We start from the raw sequence: 16,989 nt of genomic DNA on the forward strand, positions 1-16,989 counted from the left end.
ATGCCGCCAAAGGCAGGACCGGGTAAAGGTTTCATGAATGCTCTGGTAAGGTTTTTTTTAAAAAAATTACTCCGAAATCTCGGAGGCGGAACCCGTATGAATTTAGCCTAAACGGACGGGTCGTGCCGTTTCCACCATGGGTGGAACGGACGAACTGCCCATTCCACCCGTGGTGGAAACGGCACGCGTCGTTCGTTCCACCGTACGGTGGAACGAACGGCTCTCTTGTTCCACCGTACGGTGGAACGAACGGCATGCTCGTTCCACCGTACGGTGGAACGAACAGCGCATTCGTTCCACCTTACGGTGGAACGGTGCGCGCTGTCCGTTTAGGCCAAATCCATTTTAAAAAAAAATTCAAAATTTAATAAACGAAATTTTAATTTACATTTATATCGTAGGATTACCTCGTGTACGAAATCATGGTCTTCGGGAATGCTCGGGTCCATTTTCGTCCAATTAGAGTTTTTAGGCTTGGGAGAGAAAGAGAGGAAAAAAAAGTTTTGGTTTTTGAGTTTAAATTATGAGGAGGGCATAATTGTCAAAATAGTGCGGTGGTTGGAAAAACATATTGCGGTATATAGCAATACCCAGTAATTATGATTGAATGAAGAGATCAAAGAGAGAGAAATAAAATAGAGAGAGAAAGGGAAAGGAAAAGAAGGAAGGGGAAGGAGGAAGGTGGAAGGTGTGATATATAAGTAATTTATTTTAGTTGGTCAAATTTTTAGTTTTTGCCGGTCAAACAGCTGATGTGGCGCGTTGACTTCGTGTTGACCGGTCATTTTTACCTGCTGTACACCAAATTAGGAGGCCACTTATAAGTTCGTACATATTAGTGAGACAAATTAAAGGTTGTATACTAAAATATAAAATTGGGCAAAAGTTGTACACCAGTGGTGAAATTTACCCGGGAAAAAGAAGAAAAGATAGAGAAAAAGAAGAAAAGATAGAGAGAATGAGCCTCCTCTATTTCACCCCTTTCCTGATCAGATATTCTTTCAGAAAAGTTGTCATGTGTTGAGCACCAAATTATTAAGAGTTTCTTACTCTTCGTGAGGATTATACACCAAAAATTGATACATTCTGGTACCTCAAGCAATTGAAGATCAACCCTATTCAGTAAATAAATTATAAGGCAGAGATTATTATAAAATTCCCCATTCAAAATTATATTAATGTTGAATTTTGAAATATATATTATCCTCAAATCATCCAAATTAATCCAATTAAGCACAATATAAAATAACGACGTAATTTTTTTATAAAACGAAAAAAAATTATGAATTAGAATGGAGATTTTATTAAGAGGAACAACAAGTCCTCTTAATACTCTATTAAAACACTGACACCTATTCATTACACTAGTATTTATTTAGGATAGGCAAAAGGCATAGTGAGATACTTGATTTTTCAATTTTTATTGGCTTGAGACAGAATTTATGCAAAAAGATTGATTAGTCCTCATAATATATATATAGTATATATAGTCTCATAATTTTTTTTTTAAAACGTAAAAAATTATGGATTAGAATGGAGATTTTATTGAGAGGAACAAGTCCTCTTAATACTATATAAAACACTGACACCCCTATTCATTACACTAGTATTTAGGATAGGCAAAATGCATCGTGAGATACTTGATTTTTCAATTTTTATTGGCTTAAATGCGTCCAAACCCTTTGAAACTTGTATGATAATTGATTGGGGTTTAGAACTTACATAGTGTCACATTAGTTCCTCAAATTGCTTAAATAAGCTATTGTCACTTTAATTTATTTAAAATGATCTATTAACTCCTGAACTTGTTTTTATAGTGATCAATTTGCCGTCTGAACTTGTTTAGAATTACTACATTGTAATTTTTTTAAATCCGTAAAAAAATTCAACTTAAAAACTAAAGTTTTAATTCGTGATTTTAAATCTTTAAAACAAATTAACTTTTTATTTTGTACATTTTTATAGATTTAGAGACTTAATCATAATACTTTAAACAAGTTTAGAGGGTCAATGAGACACCGTGAAAGTTCAGGAAGCCAATCAACTTTTTTGGATAAGTTCAAAAGGCAACTAATGTATTAAGCCATTTTTATTCATTAGTCTCTTGATTTTTTTTATCACATTAAGTTTCTAATGATAAAAAAAATCAGTTTTGAATATAAAATTCGATTAATAGAGTGTTATTCATTTTACATGCATTTGAAATTTAAATTTTTCATAGTTTGAAAAAAGTTTTTGATATGCGCAATGTGACTATAGGAAAACGATAAAATTCTTAATTCAAGCTGTAAAAAATATAATTTTAAATATAGATGAAATGCATAACGATTTTTTAGCTGATTTAGATGTTCACAATTAACTAATTTAACAAGTATGGATTTAATGAGATGGAAAATAAATAATTATGAGCTTAATGTGTAATATTCCAATGGGAGTCCTATCAACTAATCCTCCTAATAAAATCACGTTAGAATATGCTACATAGAACACAAGTGACTGACTTAGTTTTGCAATAGAGTTTAACAATGTTGTGGCCAATAAAATCTGCAGTATAAGAAAGTGCTGTGTAGAAAAAAAATGATATTATAACCTGATGTAGTTAGTATTTCAACTTCTCTTACTTTTACTCAATTTCCACTGTTTGAGTAAATATGATACTCCCTCCTTCAGTGTTGCCTTTTTGTTCTCCTTTGAATTCCACATCTCCCGTACGATATACCTTCCACTAGGATTGTATTCGTTAATTTCTTTCAAACTTTTCGTCACCGCATCATACACTTCTTCACCAAATTCACTCTTCAGTTCTTTTAATTTTTCATCATCATCATCAAGTATCTCCTGCACATATAAAATTAATTCCAAAAGTTTGAAGGAATCAGTGATTAATCAAAAGAGATTAAGTGGAAGTAATGAGGAAGAAGAATACAAGACATTCTTCAAGGGAAAGTAACACAATGATGCAAGGAGAATTGGAAGAAACGATGAATTTGGTCATTTAAGTTGGCTAGTAAAATCAATTTAATCTAAAATTTTAAGTATCAATTTGGTCTTTTCGCATCTAGAGTCACATCAGTTAAAAGTAACACATGCTAATACATGTTTAGTAGTTATTTAATACCTATCATTTACTCATACTCACATGACACGTGTTAATGCCAAGTTAAAAGATCAAATAAATGACTAAATTTGATTTTAGACTAAATTAACCTAATAGCCAAACTTAAGAGCCAAATTGATCTTTACGTTGCATATATATTAATAATGTAACATTCTCTTACCATCCTACAATTCACATTGCATAAAATATTAATAATGTAAAAAACCCGGTAACAGAAGTATCTTTTCATATAAATGGAAGTACAACCTTCCCATTCAAGTTCAAAAACCTTATGGATGTGAAATTCTACAAAGTCAAGCAAGATAACAATATGTCTACATGTAACATACACACTAATCAATAATATGAGAACTTAATTACCTCACAACGTCCATCCTTTTCAATGATCTTAAATGGGTGCCAGTTAAGGTCTCGCAGATGCTCATCCCATAATGAACACAACTCTGCTGCTTTCACATCAGCATCTTTAGGAGAAAATTTTCTCTTTGCTGCAGCATGGAATGGTGTACTATCAAGCTCGCCCATTTTCTTCACACCAATAGCAGCACGGGTATTTTCACTCAAGTACTATGGAGCAAAAAAATTAGACTCAACAAAATAGCACAAAGTACATATATGATAGAAAATAGTAATTTCCACTTTTAGTTCCTTTATAAACATAAGCTAAATATAACTTGGTTCCTTAAATTTACTTAAAGTTATCTATTGGTTTCTTGAACTTGTTTACATTGACCTATTAGTTCCTGAACTTAGCTAGTGATATGTGATTTAACTTGTCCAAATCTCAATAAAACATTCTTAAAACTCAGATGACACTCAGTTTGGGATCAAATTGAGGGGCATTTGAAATATTCACCCTTAAACATATGATATAAGATAGTTCTAGCACTTACATTTATTAATTCTTTACGCGCATCTTGCAACTGGTCATTATTCGTCCGCTCCTTCGCTATAAGAGTTTGATTAAGAGACTCTAGGTCATCTAGTTCTTCTTCTTTTTCCTTTAAATCTTTCTCTATTTCATCCATCCTTTTCTTCACCTCCATGACTTCTTCTTCTTCTTCTCCCATATGCTTCATTACTTCTAGTGCCCCTTTCATTCGTTCAATATCCAATTCTAGTGTTTGTTTAGCATCAAGATTCTTCTTTAGTTCAAGAATTTTCTGGCAGAGTTTCTCTTTTTCTCTCTAGCAATATCAGTTGGATAGGAAAAGAATTAGAAACGTTCTTTTAACAGTGAATATTTTGCATTTCTTTTCATCCTCTAGTTCAAAGAAATGAATGAAAAAAAAAAATCACCTTTTGCTCTTCTGCCAACTTCCACAGTTCCTCATCTGCCTTTTTCTGCTCCACAATTGCCATCTTATTCTAAAAGAATGAATAGGTAATCTTAGCACATTTTACTATTGAAATTAGAACAGATTATTTCCATTAGAACAACCACTGCAAAACGCTATTCTTGTGTTACAGCCCACAAACTATATAGGACCCTTAGACTTAAACTTAAAATAACCTATCATACACCTGTAATTGACTTTAAAAACCTATAAGACACCTAAAGTTAACTTTAAAAACCTATCACGCATCTATAGTTGCCTTATTAGTACCTACTACGCACAAAATCGTTGATCTGTCATCTTTGACAAATGAGGTGACATGTGCGTGCTATATAAAAAGAAAAGTGCGTGAGTTTGTTCAGTATACCACCCCATCTGTCAAAATGACAAATCAACGATTTTGTGTGCACAAGGTCTTAATGAGTCAACTATAGATATGCGATAGGTTTTTAAAGCCAACTATATATGTGATAGTTTTTAAAAAACGACCATAAGTGTATGATAGATTATTTTAAAAGTCAACAAGCAAAACGTGCTAAGTTTAAGGATGTAAATTATGCATTAAGCCAACTATATATTTTGGCAAACTCCAACTATAAAACTGAAATTTGAGGGATATACAAGATATTAAAAAATTTAACTTATTTAACCCATTTGACTATTTATCAAATACTTTAACCATATTCGATGAGAATCAATAGTTCGCAAAACATATAAAGGAACCAAAATAAATATTCAAGCCAACTGTAATTGTTTGTGTTAGTGTGTGAAGTGAGAAATAAAAAGGCAGAGAAAAAAAGAAAAAAAAGTGAGTAGTGAGTTGTGTGTGTGCAGCAAATCTACTACGAGTTATATAATTGTTTTGTAAATTTTTTATTTTATTCTAATAAAAGTGATTTCATTCAATTAAGTCCTCATTCAACCGTTGCAGCAATTTATATATAATAAGCTTTCTAGTTCCAACAAATCGTTGATCTGATAATTGTACTAGGGAATGATTCGTGTACACAGACAAACACCATGCATCATAAGAAAAAAGTCATGTCCTTGCATGAATTCAACAGCCTATGAAATGTCAAATAATATTTTACCTTTTCCTTTTGATAATGAAGATTTCTCATCACATTTTTATTTTGAATTTCTCTTTCTTCCAGTTGTCTTTCACGCCTCTCCAATTCTTTTCTTTCAGCTTCCAGTTCTAGTGTTCTGTTCTCATGGTCTAAATAAATCCTTGCAAACTGATGATGTGCAACCTGTTGCATCCGTCCAATTTCTACATTCAACATAAGCACATAACAATCATAATTAGCTCCAGAATGTATTACTTAAATCATGTATGATTCAAATTAATTCCATTTAAATATAACACTTGTCCCTTACAAGATTTGGGAAAAAAAGAAAGAAGAAATTGAAAGGGAAAGACAGGAACTTTTATAGCCTATTAAATCAAAAAAGAAGAAAGAAAAAAAGGATCTTGCCTTCATTATACCGTCTGACCATCGAATCGTTTTCTTCTACTAGATTGTTCAAAGATGCATTAGTTTCCTCAACTTTTATTTTCATTTTTTCAAGAGTCTCATTCTTCCTTTGCAAGCTATTGCTTAAATTGATCATAAGATTTGAATCCTTTTGTTTGTCTTCAGCTTCTTTATCATAGGCACTTTTTAAATCACCATTTTTTCTCAGATAATCACCAACAATAGTTTGTGAATTGTAGTCATCATCACTTGCAACCCATCCATATAATCTCTCCCCTCGATTGTTTGAGAGGTGGTTAAAGTAGTCCTCCTTTCCAGAATGATTGACTTTAAATTCCTTATCAAACACTATTGCACTCTTGAAGCCATCCCATTCTTTCTTAAACTCAACAATAGCGAATCCTGAATGACCTGCGCGGCTCCACAAGGGATGAACCTTAACTGGATCAAATCCCTTTGTTGTCAATTCATTCCTAAGCTTTGCACCACTCTCCCCAACCCAACGTCCACCTTGAAATTGTGTTTGAACATTGGCAACTATTCCCATGCAAGGCCAAACAAACAATCGTGTTGATTCATTCCGAATTGAAGAATTTGGAATGTCGGACAATTCAATTAAATTAAGAGTTGGCAACCCCTTCCCTGTGTCTTTCTTTTGATCGCATCCTATCTCAAGTCTTGAATGAAAGGGGTCAAGAGTAGGTAAACTGTTACCTGTATCTTTCTTTTTATTGCCTTCTACCTCAAGTCTTGACCTTTCCTTATCATGGAGGTAGTTTTTCATATACTTCTCCAAGGCTAAATGGCGAGCTTTCTCCTTGTAATCTGCATTTCGTAAATCTCTACCATGACGATAAGCATGCTCAAGAAGCTCCGTAAAAGAGTATTCTCTCTTCTTCCCATAGCAGTATGGGCATATGTAAGTTGAGTTTTCTAGTTTAACTCTGATGCCTCCCCTTTTCAAGGCTTCATAGCACTCGTACATACAATCCTCCAACCTATTATCAACACTCTGCCTTTCCTTTCCTTTTCCTGAAGAACGAGACATTTTTTAACCTGAAATACAAACATCAAAATCGAAAGACAACGTTAAGGGACAATGAGCACAAACATGAAGCTTCACCTGCATCAAAACAGTAATTGAGCATGACAGGTTTGAGGAATGGAGAGTTTTGAATACCACTACATGACCATGATTGGTGGAAAGAAAAAAAAAATATATACATGTATCATGAATTCATTGGTCAGGAGTATTACTCCAGGAGTACCCTAAAATTTTCCGAAAATGAGTCATCCAAAAACAACATTTCAAGCTAGCAAAGCAGATTATCCAAAATCACTGAGCACAAGTCAATCAACAACATTTCTCAGTCGTGCACATTTGGAAATTCGACTACATGCAAAATGTACAATAATAATGAATCTGACACTTGGATGCATGTGAGGAATTTAGATGCAAAACGGTAAACAGTAGCATCTTTCCTCCTGATAGCAATAAAAATTATGGTTTTTGACAGTCAAAAAATTTTCCACTTTCCATCAGAATGTCAAAATATCAAGGTCCATTACTAATAATATCTGTCCCCACATTATTCCTTGCAACCAGATCTCAGATATTGTCACTAAATCCATTAATGTTGTTCTCCTAAATCTGATGCTAAAACAATGAACACTTTATGTTTTTCCGCTCAAGCTGTGACACACCCTCAAATGACTCTGGGTTTGCGGCCTGTACAATAGAGATTATCTCACCATGTGTTTTTAATTCCACAAATTAATGAGGTTACCATACTGTCAAAATGACTCTAATACCATATCTGGAACCAATTGAACTAAAAACTCAAACCGATAATTAAGACCCAATCATAGATCTTATATTGATCTCCGAATATCCAGGATTCCTATTGAAATAATAGAAGACAATGGTAAGTTAGAAGAACAGAAAGTAGTATTTGTCAAATTAGTTCTGCAGAGAGAATCAAAAGAAGAAACAGATTGGGGAGACCATGAAAAGAGAAGTTTACCCCTAAAAAATTTGCAGATCAATGTTACAGAACTATCTGATTTCCCAATAACATTCCCAATGTCACAGAACAAATTGCATACTTAAGGCCCACTAGAGTACAGGAAGGGAAACTCAAGATGCAGACAAAAATACGGAAATGTTAACGAGACTTCACGGAACCAGCGAAGAATTTTTTTACTTCGTTTCCTACTATTCTTCCTTCCAATATTTGTCGTTTGGCAAACAGAGCTCGAACAAACAATTTCAAAATATAAATAAGAAAACAGAGTAACTACAATACCTTCTACTTCTGTTTTCCTTTTCGTTGGTAAGCTAGCAGGTTTCTGCGGCTCTTACTGTGCAAAACAAGTAGGATGCATAAATCTGAACCGAGAACAAAAGCAGGCACAGAAGAAATTAGCTCACAGGGGAAAATAAAATTGGAAACCCTAAACGAAATATACTAACAATGACAAACCTGGAAACTTGCAAAGAGCAAATGCAGAGACTGAAACGTCTCAGACGAATAGGGAAATAGGATTTGAAAAGGAAAGAGACAGCCAAAATGGAGTTACTTGCTAAGGAAGCGAAGCAACATCGAAGGCAAAGGCAAGGCGCAATTTTTATACTTATAGTTTAATTTAATTTGCTTAAAAAAAAGACTCATAATTTAATATTTGAAATTTATATTTAGAGAATAAGTTCAATGGTATATGGAGAGAGAAATTATAACTTAACGGATTATTATGAATGATATGCCACGTTCCGTTATCGATATCAAAATTGATACTTTTTCAAAACGTTAAGTATATATTAATGTTATTTTATACATCGAACCTAAATTGATACTTCCTTGAAAACTATAGACTTATTTTAGTATCTTATCCATTACAGAATTTACAATTCAATTCAAAATTCACTATCATATTACTTTTTGGTGAGATGTCATATTAATAGAAAAATCAATCATATAAAAAAAATGATTAGATTTCCCTAAAAACCATAGACCTATTTTAGTATTGCATTTCAAGATTCACTGGTCTGTTTGCTGAGATGTCATATTAAAAAAAAACTCAACTATATAAAAAAATAAGGGTAAAGTATAAAAAAACCCTGTGGTTTCCGACTTTTACAAACAAGGTCCTATGTTTTAAAAGCGTACAAACGGGGTCTGTGGTACCAGCTGTTAACAAAGAAGGGATTTTTATGAATGCCGTTAAGTTGGGCTGACGTGGCACTTTGACTCAAAATTGCACTAAGGGTAATTTTATCCTTTCGCATCCCAATTGTGGTATAAAAGGTTGAGAAATCTCATCCCAAATTCGATCTTCCTCTTCTTCTGCTAAATTCTCATGAAATATGAAATCTCAAATTCTTCATCTGTCATCATCGGGTTTCATACGAACTGCAAACTCGAACCGCAAAATTAGTTTTTCTTGCTCTTGACTTCATCTATTAAGCTTCTTCCTTAAATTTCATTATGAAATTAAATTCCGAAAAAGGAAAAAAGAAAAATCTAACTCTAGAACAATGAAGGCGATTCTTGAATAATATTTAGTGGAGATGAGGAGGTGTCTATGGAGGTGGAATCGAAGAATTTCAAAAAATTCTATTGCAAGGTTGGAAGAAATTTTTATTGCAGATTTCGAAGTTCCAAAAAAACTAAGAAACTGAAGCTATGAAGAATGTGGCATGTAGAAAAATGGATAGTGTTGTTTGTAATTGTTATCTTTTTGTGTTTGATGAAATAGTACGATTGAAATTTGTGTTTCTTGTATTGTTTGTAATTGTTATCTTTTTGGCACTTGATGAAACAGTGCAATTAAAAATTGTTTTACCATGTTCATGTCTATTAAGTGTTTGTTGAAATGTCTAAATGAGATAATTATGTAGCTTTGGATAAATTTGTGAATTTTATTGCGCAAATTTAAGAACTAAAATTTGTGAATTTTATTGATCAAAAAGAGGGTACAAATGTCATCAAATTGAAATTGGTGAAGGATGGTTTCATAATCAGATAGCCAACAAAGAAAAACCAGTAGCCCCTCCACCTGCTGCTGCAGCCCAAGCAATCGAGGGAGCTAAGAAATTCAAGAAGTGAAATCAACATTAGGAGCTCCAAAGGACAAAATTACCCTTGTTGCAATTTTCAGTCAAAGTGCCACGTCACCCCAACTTAACGGCATCCATAAAAAATCCCTTCTTTGTTAACGGCTGGTACCACAGACCCCGTTAGTACACTTTTAAAACACAGGACCTTGTTTGCAAAAGTCGGAAACCACAGGGTTTTTTTTTGTACTTTACCCAAAAAATAATTATATTTCCTTAAAAACCATAGGCCTATTTTAGTATCTTATCTATTATATTTATTTTACAAAATTTGCATATTTCAAGATAACTGGTCTTAGGACTTTTTGCTGAGAGGTCATATTAAGAAAAAATTAATTATATAAAAGTAATTATATTTCTCTAAAAACTATAAGCCTATTTTAATATCTTATCTATTATATTTAGAATACAAGATTTGGATTTCAAGATTCACAAAGCTTAACACTTTTTGCTCAGATATCATATTAAGAAAAAAATAATTATATAAAAAATAATTATAGTTTCAAAAAAAAAATTATATTTCCCTAAAAACTATAGGCATATTTTAGTATTTTATCAATTATATTTACGATACAAGATTTGCATTTCAAAATTCGTTGATCTTAGTGTTGAAACACATTTCCACAATGATTTCGATTTAACAAAATTATTCAAACTAGAATTAAATCCCTATAATAAAATATTCCAACACATTAAATTTAAATGCTTTGATTTATTTGTTACTAATGTGTTTGTTCAAATGTTGAGTGTTTAATTCCCAAGTATTAAAACACATTAAGACCAAGGCCCAAAAGCCCACAAGAGAATGTCAAAGCCCAAGTCAACAGACCCAAGCTACAAGATAAACTCGGCCCAGCAAAAAGAAGGATACAGAAGCCTTCCCTAACTGCTTCACGATGAAGCTACTGAGTCGAACGGATAGAAGACAAGTCAGTAATTGACTTGAACAACTTGGAGACAAAGCTAATCCATTTTGGGAAATGTTCTGACGCCGCAGAAAGCTGTCTAGAAGACTTTACCATAAGTAGAGAGACAATCTGACGCCTATTGATCAAAAGCATCTGATCTCTGATTCAGACAAAAAAGGCAATGTTCTCATTGGCCGAAGACACTGAGCACTGACGAGTGAAAGCGACAACAAGCCGTTTCCCTCCAACGGTTACTTTGAATTTTGAAATAATTGGAGCCTCAGATATCACTATAAATAGGCCTCACATTTGCTTCATTCGATGCAAATCTTCATCAAGTCGAACCGCTGACCAAATTGTTACCTGAAGTTATATGCCAAAGCAAAGCAAAGAAATCTTACACTCACTCTTATCTTGTGTAAAAGACTAGATTGTAAATCTATGAAAAACAAATGCTGATAGCTAGAAGTGGCAATTATCGGGTTGGTGTCTTGTCAATTTTTGGGTTAGTGTCAAATGAGAACACTAACCCAACCCAAAAACTTTTATGTCATAATCATGTTAACCTAATCGGATTAGTAGCGATTTCGTATCGTGTTTTCGGATCCCATGTAATTTTACTATGTATATACGTTAATATGGTGGTTATTTCCTCAAATAAGTCCTTTTCGTCTGAAGTCATCGAAGTGATTTTATTGAAACAAAAACCAAAGTTGGATGACTTTATTGAGACAAATTGAAGTTAAGTGACCCTTTTAAGACAAACCTCAAAGTTCAGTGACCAACGGTGCATTTAACCCCATGTCTCCCTGTATAGTAGCTTGATATCAGTTAGTTACACAGATTGTCTGTTTGGTTCTCCGTTTTGTAGCTCTTTTTTTTATTGTTTTACTCCAAACAGTATATATATATATGAAACATGAAGAGGTTTGTCGTGATCTTGTTACTTATGGTTGTGTTGTTGATGCATATTTGGATAGAAAATTAGTTAAAAACTTGGATTTTGCGCTCAGAAAAATGGATTTGGATAGTTTTCCAGTAATTTCAACGGATAATTTTGTGCTTAAGGTTTTGGGTAAAGGAGACTTTCATTCAAGTGCAGAGTCATTTTTAGAGTTCAAAAGGCAGAAGAAATGGACTTATTATAGGGAACTTGTCTCACTATATCTTAGGAAACAGTATAGGAGTAATCAAATCTTTTGGAATTACTGAGAATTTTGCTGCTTGGTTAGTTTCACGAATCGTTTGTTTCGTTCTCTGTTTTATAACTCTTTTTTATTGTTTTACTCTAGACAGTATATATTAAAGTGTTCGGTAGAATTGTGAAACACGTGCTGATAGCTAGTAACGCAACCACAAATAGTAAACACCAGTTAAACCAAACAAGCACTAGAACATCTCGTGTTGAAGTCGGTAGATGCTCTTCTATGTTTTCTGGTGATTTTACCTCAGATGGAGTAATCAGATCTTTTGGAACTACTGAGAATTTTGCTGCTTGGTTAGTTACACGGATTGTCTATTTCATTTTCCGTTATGTAGCTTCTTTTTTATTGTTTTACTCCAGATAGTATATAAAGAAGTGTTCGGTTGAATTGAGAAACAAGTGCTGATAGCTAGTAACACAACAACAAATAGGAAACAACAGTTAAATCAAACAAGCACTAGAACGATCTCGTTTTGAAGTCATAGGTGCTCTTCTATGTTTTTTTGGTGATTTTACCTCAGATATGGAGTAATCAGATCTTTTGGAACTGCTGAGAATTTTGCTGCTTGGTTAGTTACATGGATCGTCTGTTTCGTTATCCGTTTTGTAGCTTCTTTTTTATTGTGTTACTTCAGATAGTATATAAAGAAGTTGTTCGGTAGAATTGAGAAACAAATGTTGATAGCTAGTAACACAACAATTAACAGCGAACAACACTTAAACCAAACAAGCCCTAGAACGATTTTGTGTTGAAGTTGTTAGATGCTCTTCTATGTTTTCCTACAGGAAAGCTAGTGATTTTACCTCAAATGGAGTAATCAGATCTTTTGGAACTACTGAGAATTTTGCTGCTTGGTTAGTTACATGGATCATCTGTTTTGTTCTCCTTTCTGTAGCTTCTTTTTCTTTGTTATTTTACTCCAAACAGTGTATATAGAAGTGTTCGGTAGAATTGAGAAACAAGTGCTGATAACTAGTAACGCCACAACAAACATTGAACAACAGTTAAACCAAACAAGCACTAGAACGATCTCGTGTTGAAGTTGTTAGATGCTCTTCTATGTTTTCCTAAGGCAAAGTTGGTGATTTTACCTCAAATGGAGTAATTAGATCTTTTGGAACTACTGAGAATTTTGCTTTGCTGCTTGGTTAGTTACATGGGTCGTCTGTTTCGTTGTCCGTTCTGTAGCTTCTTTTTTTGTTGTTTTACTCCAAACAGTATATATATATAGAAGTGTTCGGTAAAATTCAGAAACAAGTGTTGGTAGCTAGTTACGCAACAACAAACAGTGAACAACAGTTAAACCGAACAAGCACTAGAATGATCTCGTGTTGAATTCGTTAGATGATTTTCTATGTTTTCCTACAAGAAAGCTAGTGATTTTACCTCAAATGGAGTAATCAGAACTTTTGGAACTACTGAGAATTTTGCTGCTGGGTTAGTTACACGGATCCTCTATTTCGTTCTCTGTTCTGTAGCTTCTTTTTTATTGTTTTACTCCAGACAGTATATATAGAAGTGTTCGGTAGAATTGAAAAACAAGTGTTGATACCTAGTAACGTAACAACAAACAGTGAACAACAGTTAAATCAAACAAGACCTATAATGATCTCGTTAGATGCTCTTCTATGTTTTCCTTCATCAAAGTTGGTGTTTTTACCTCAGATGGAGTAATCAGATCTTTTGGAACTACTGAGAATTTTGCTACTTGGTTAATTACACGAATCATCTATTTCGTTCTCGGTTTTGTAGCTCTTTTTATTTATTTATAAAAACTACCTTAATTGTTACCAAAAATAAAATAAAATTAATTTGATATTCATGGTAGGATCGTATCTAATATATTAAAGGCATAATGGTCCATTTGCTCATAAACTGAAGTCTCAAAATTAATTATAACTATATACTATAAAAATCATCAATGCAATTTTTAAACTAAGTAAAAATCAACAATTGAATACAAAGTTAAATAAGCGCACAATAAATCATAATCATAATCTATGAAATGTAAATTAAGTTATTTTTAATCATAATATATGAATTCAAATCAGTTTTAAATGATAAAAACTTAGAAGTCCATGAATAATGTTTCCTTATGCTTCTCCCTCTGAAGTATCCTCTTCCTCAATGTCCCCATTCTCTCCGAGCCATTCTTGTGAGTCTTCCTTTTCAACATCCATTGAATCAGATATGAGAAAACTATGTATGTTTCTGAAACGATTATCTGATTGCATAGAGCCACTGCTATTCGTCCTTGAATGAAGATATGTAGGATCAAGAACATGAGGGAGATGATAGCTTTGGACTCCAATTGGAATGGTCTACCCAATAATATATAAAAAAAACACAAATTAAAGTTTTATTTCAATTCAATGACAGTTCAATATAAATTTAGGACCAAATTGACAATTTTAGAAGGACCTAATTGATAATTTTAGAAGTTTAAAAATCTAATTGACTTTTAAGGTATAAATTAAGTATCTTTTTTTTTTGGTAGAAAAGGAAAAGAAAAACGAATAACAACAAACTACCCAGGAATTAGCCTAGGGAAGCTAACCCCAATCCTATCTTCTAAGAGAAGATGAGAGATGAAACTAGGGGAAACAGGAAGGGTAGTAACGCCTAACGTCCCTTCATGGCCCGCCGCCGCCAAGCGACCAGCAACACGATTCTGCTCTCTAAAAATGTGTCTGAACTCTACGAACTCAAAGGAGGAGCAAAGCCTTATAATAGCTTTGATGAGGTTGCGACTGTTAAGACCCATAGAATGATTCTCAGAAATCATTTTGATTGCTTCCAAATTATCAGACTCCATAGAGAGCCTCTTAACACCCAGCCTTTTAGCAAGATTGATTCCAGTAAGAATAGCCCAGAGCTCCGCAGAAAAGGAAGAACCCAACCCTAAATTCTGGGAGAACCCAGAAAGCCAGACGCCCCCTACATCTCTAAGCACACCTCCAGCCGCAATCTTACCGTTACTGAGGCAGGAACCATCAGTATTCAGCTTCACAACCCCCTCTCTTGGCCTGCTCCATCCCACGAGATGGACATCACAACACTGAGAGGCTCTGGCAAGGGACTCTCCTTTGAAACTATCGATAATAGAGAAAAGTTTTTTCGAGAAGAAATCAGCTAAGTTTGTCATAAAAACAGTTTTATCTCCAAAAATCTCCTCGTTTCTCCATTTCCAAACTTGGTGACAGATAATAGCAAAGAAAATGTCACCATGCTCCATGTATGGAAGCAACTTTCCTCTAACACCATCAGAGAACCAGTCGACCTCAGAATGTGCCATGAAGGAAGAGAAAATATGGTGTGGGAGAATTTTCCTCCAAACCTCTTTACTATTAGAGCAATCTCTAAGAGCATGGCACAAAGTCTCAACATGGCCTCTGCATCTACTGCAAGCTCCAGAATCAGCCAAGTGCCTTCTGTGCCTATCCGAATTAGTAAGAAGCCTGTCCTTAACGCCCATCCACAGGAAACTCCTAATACGGAAAGGAACTTTAAGGGTCCAAATCGACTTCCACACATCCGAGGGAGGATCAGATCTAAAGAGAGAGAAAGCTTCAAAGGCCGATTTGCAAGAATAAACTCCATTGTTAGTCAGCGCCCAACAGTGCCTATCCAAGTCTTCCTCTTGATTACTCACCTTCACTCCCCGCATTCTAAGGAGAGTCTCAAGGCTAAAGAAAGTATCAAACTTTGACCAGATCCAGTCCCCTTCCGAGTCAACCATATCGGCAATCCTCCAGTTGCGTATATCACTAGGCGGGGGGGAAGAACACACCTCAATTAACGGTTTATCCCCAATCCAGTTATCAAACCAGAAACTAATGGACTTACCATTCCCCACCTCCAGGCCAACTCCCAAGCAGAACTCATCAAACACAGCACTAAGTCCTTTCCAGAGGAAGGAACAATTAGCAACTCTCTCTTTCGGGCCCCCGAAGATTTTGTCTTTCCGATACTTACCACAAAGGAGGCGAACCCAAAGAGAGGAGGGGTTTTGCCACATACGCCAAAGGAGTTTCATTAATAAAACTTTATTATTTTCCTTTGCTTTCCTAATACCCAGACCCCCAGAATCTTTAGGCTGGCAAACCTCACTCCAAGGCACAAGATGGATCTTCCTGCCCTCCGCAGCTTCCCCCCACAGGAACCTACGGTTAATCTTGTCAATATCATTAAGCACAGGATCCGGAAGCTTACAAGCCTGCATGATGTGATTGGGAGCAGCACAATTAACAGATTGAATTAACGTGAGGCGGCCAGCGAGAGACAGAGTCTTGGCTTTCCAAGTGGCACACTTCGAATTAGCTTTATCCAAAGTCTCTTTGAAGGAGCCTTTAGACACACGCTCACTATGGAGGGGAACGCCCAGATACTTCCCAAGAGAATCAGTAAGAGGAATACCTGAGAGATCACTTAATCTCTTACAGACTCTCTGATTCATATTCTTAGAGCACATCATCCTAGATTTCTGGATATTAAGCTTCTGCCCAGAGGCCGAACAAAAACAATCCAGAATATCCATAATGACTCTCAACTGCTCCTCATTACCCTCAAGAAAGATAAGGACATCATCTGCAAAGAATAAGTGAGTCACCTGGGGACAGAAGCTGTTGATCGCCACAGGGTGGAAACTCCCATTATCAATCGCATCCTGAATCAGGTGAGAGAGCCTCTCCATAGCAATAACAAAAAGGAAAGGGCTCATAGGATCCCCCTGACGGATTCCTCTGCCCGGGGAAAATTCCTCCGACATATCCCCATTGACCATAACTTGAAACACAGGAGAAGAAATACATACCTTAATTAAACTTCTC

General features: G+C 34.7%; 1 protein-coding gene across 1 annotated transcript; it reads right to left on the reverse strand.

Annotated features, from left to right (window-relative positions):
- Positions 1-2,394: 2,394 nt before the first annotated feature.
- On the reverse strand, positions 2,395-8,542 carry LOC136220277 (factor of DNA methylation 4-like). The gene is made up of 8 exons (XM_066008078.1): positions 8,417-8,542; positions 8,240-8,322; positions 5,934-6,989; positions 5,547-5,728; positions 4,418-4,486; positions 4,012-4,305; positions 3,479-3,685; positions 2,395-2,838 (listed from the first exon to the last, which is right to left on the reverse strand). The coding sequence occupies exons 3-8, from the start codon at positions 6,979-6,981 to the stop codon at positions 2,608-2,610; spliced, it is 2,031 nt and encodes a 676-aa protein (XP_065864150.1). The 5' UTR covers positions 6,982-6,989; positions 8,240-8,322; positions 8,417-8,542; the 3' UTR covers positions 2,395-2,607.
- Between the last annotated feature and the right edge of the window lie 8,447 nt (positions 8,543-16,989).

Source organism: Euphorbia lathyris, chromosome 2, assembly GCF_963576675.1.
Source record: "Euphorbia lathyris chromosome 2, ddEupLath1.1, whole genome shotgun sequence".
In the NCBI taxonomy this organism is placed as follows: domain Eukaryota; kingdom Viridiplantae; phylum Streptophyta; class Magnoliopsida; order Malpighiales; family Euphorbiaceae; genus Euphorbia; species Euphorbia lathyris.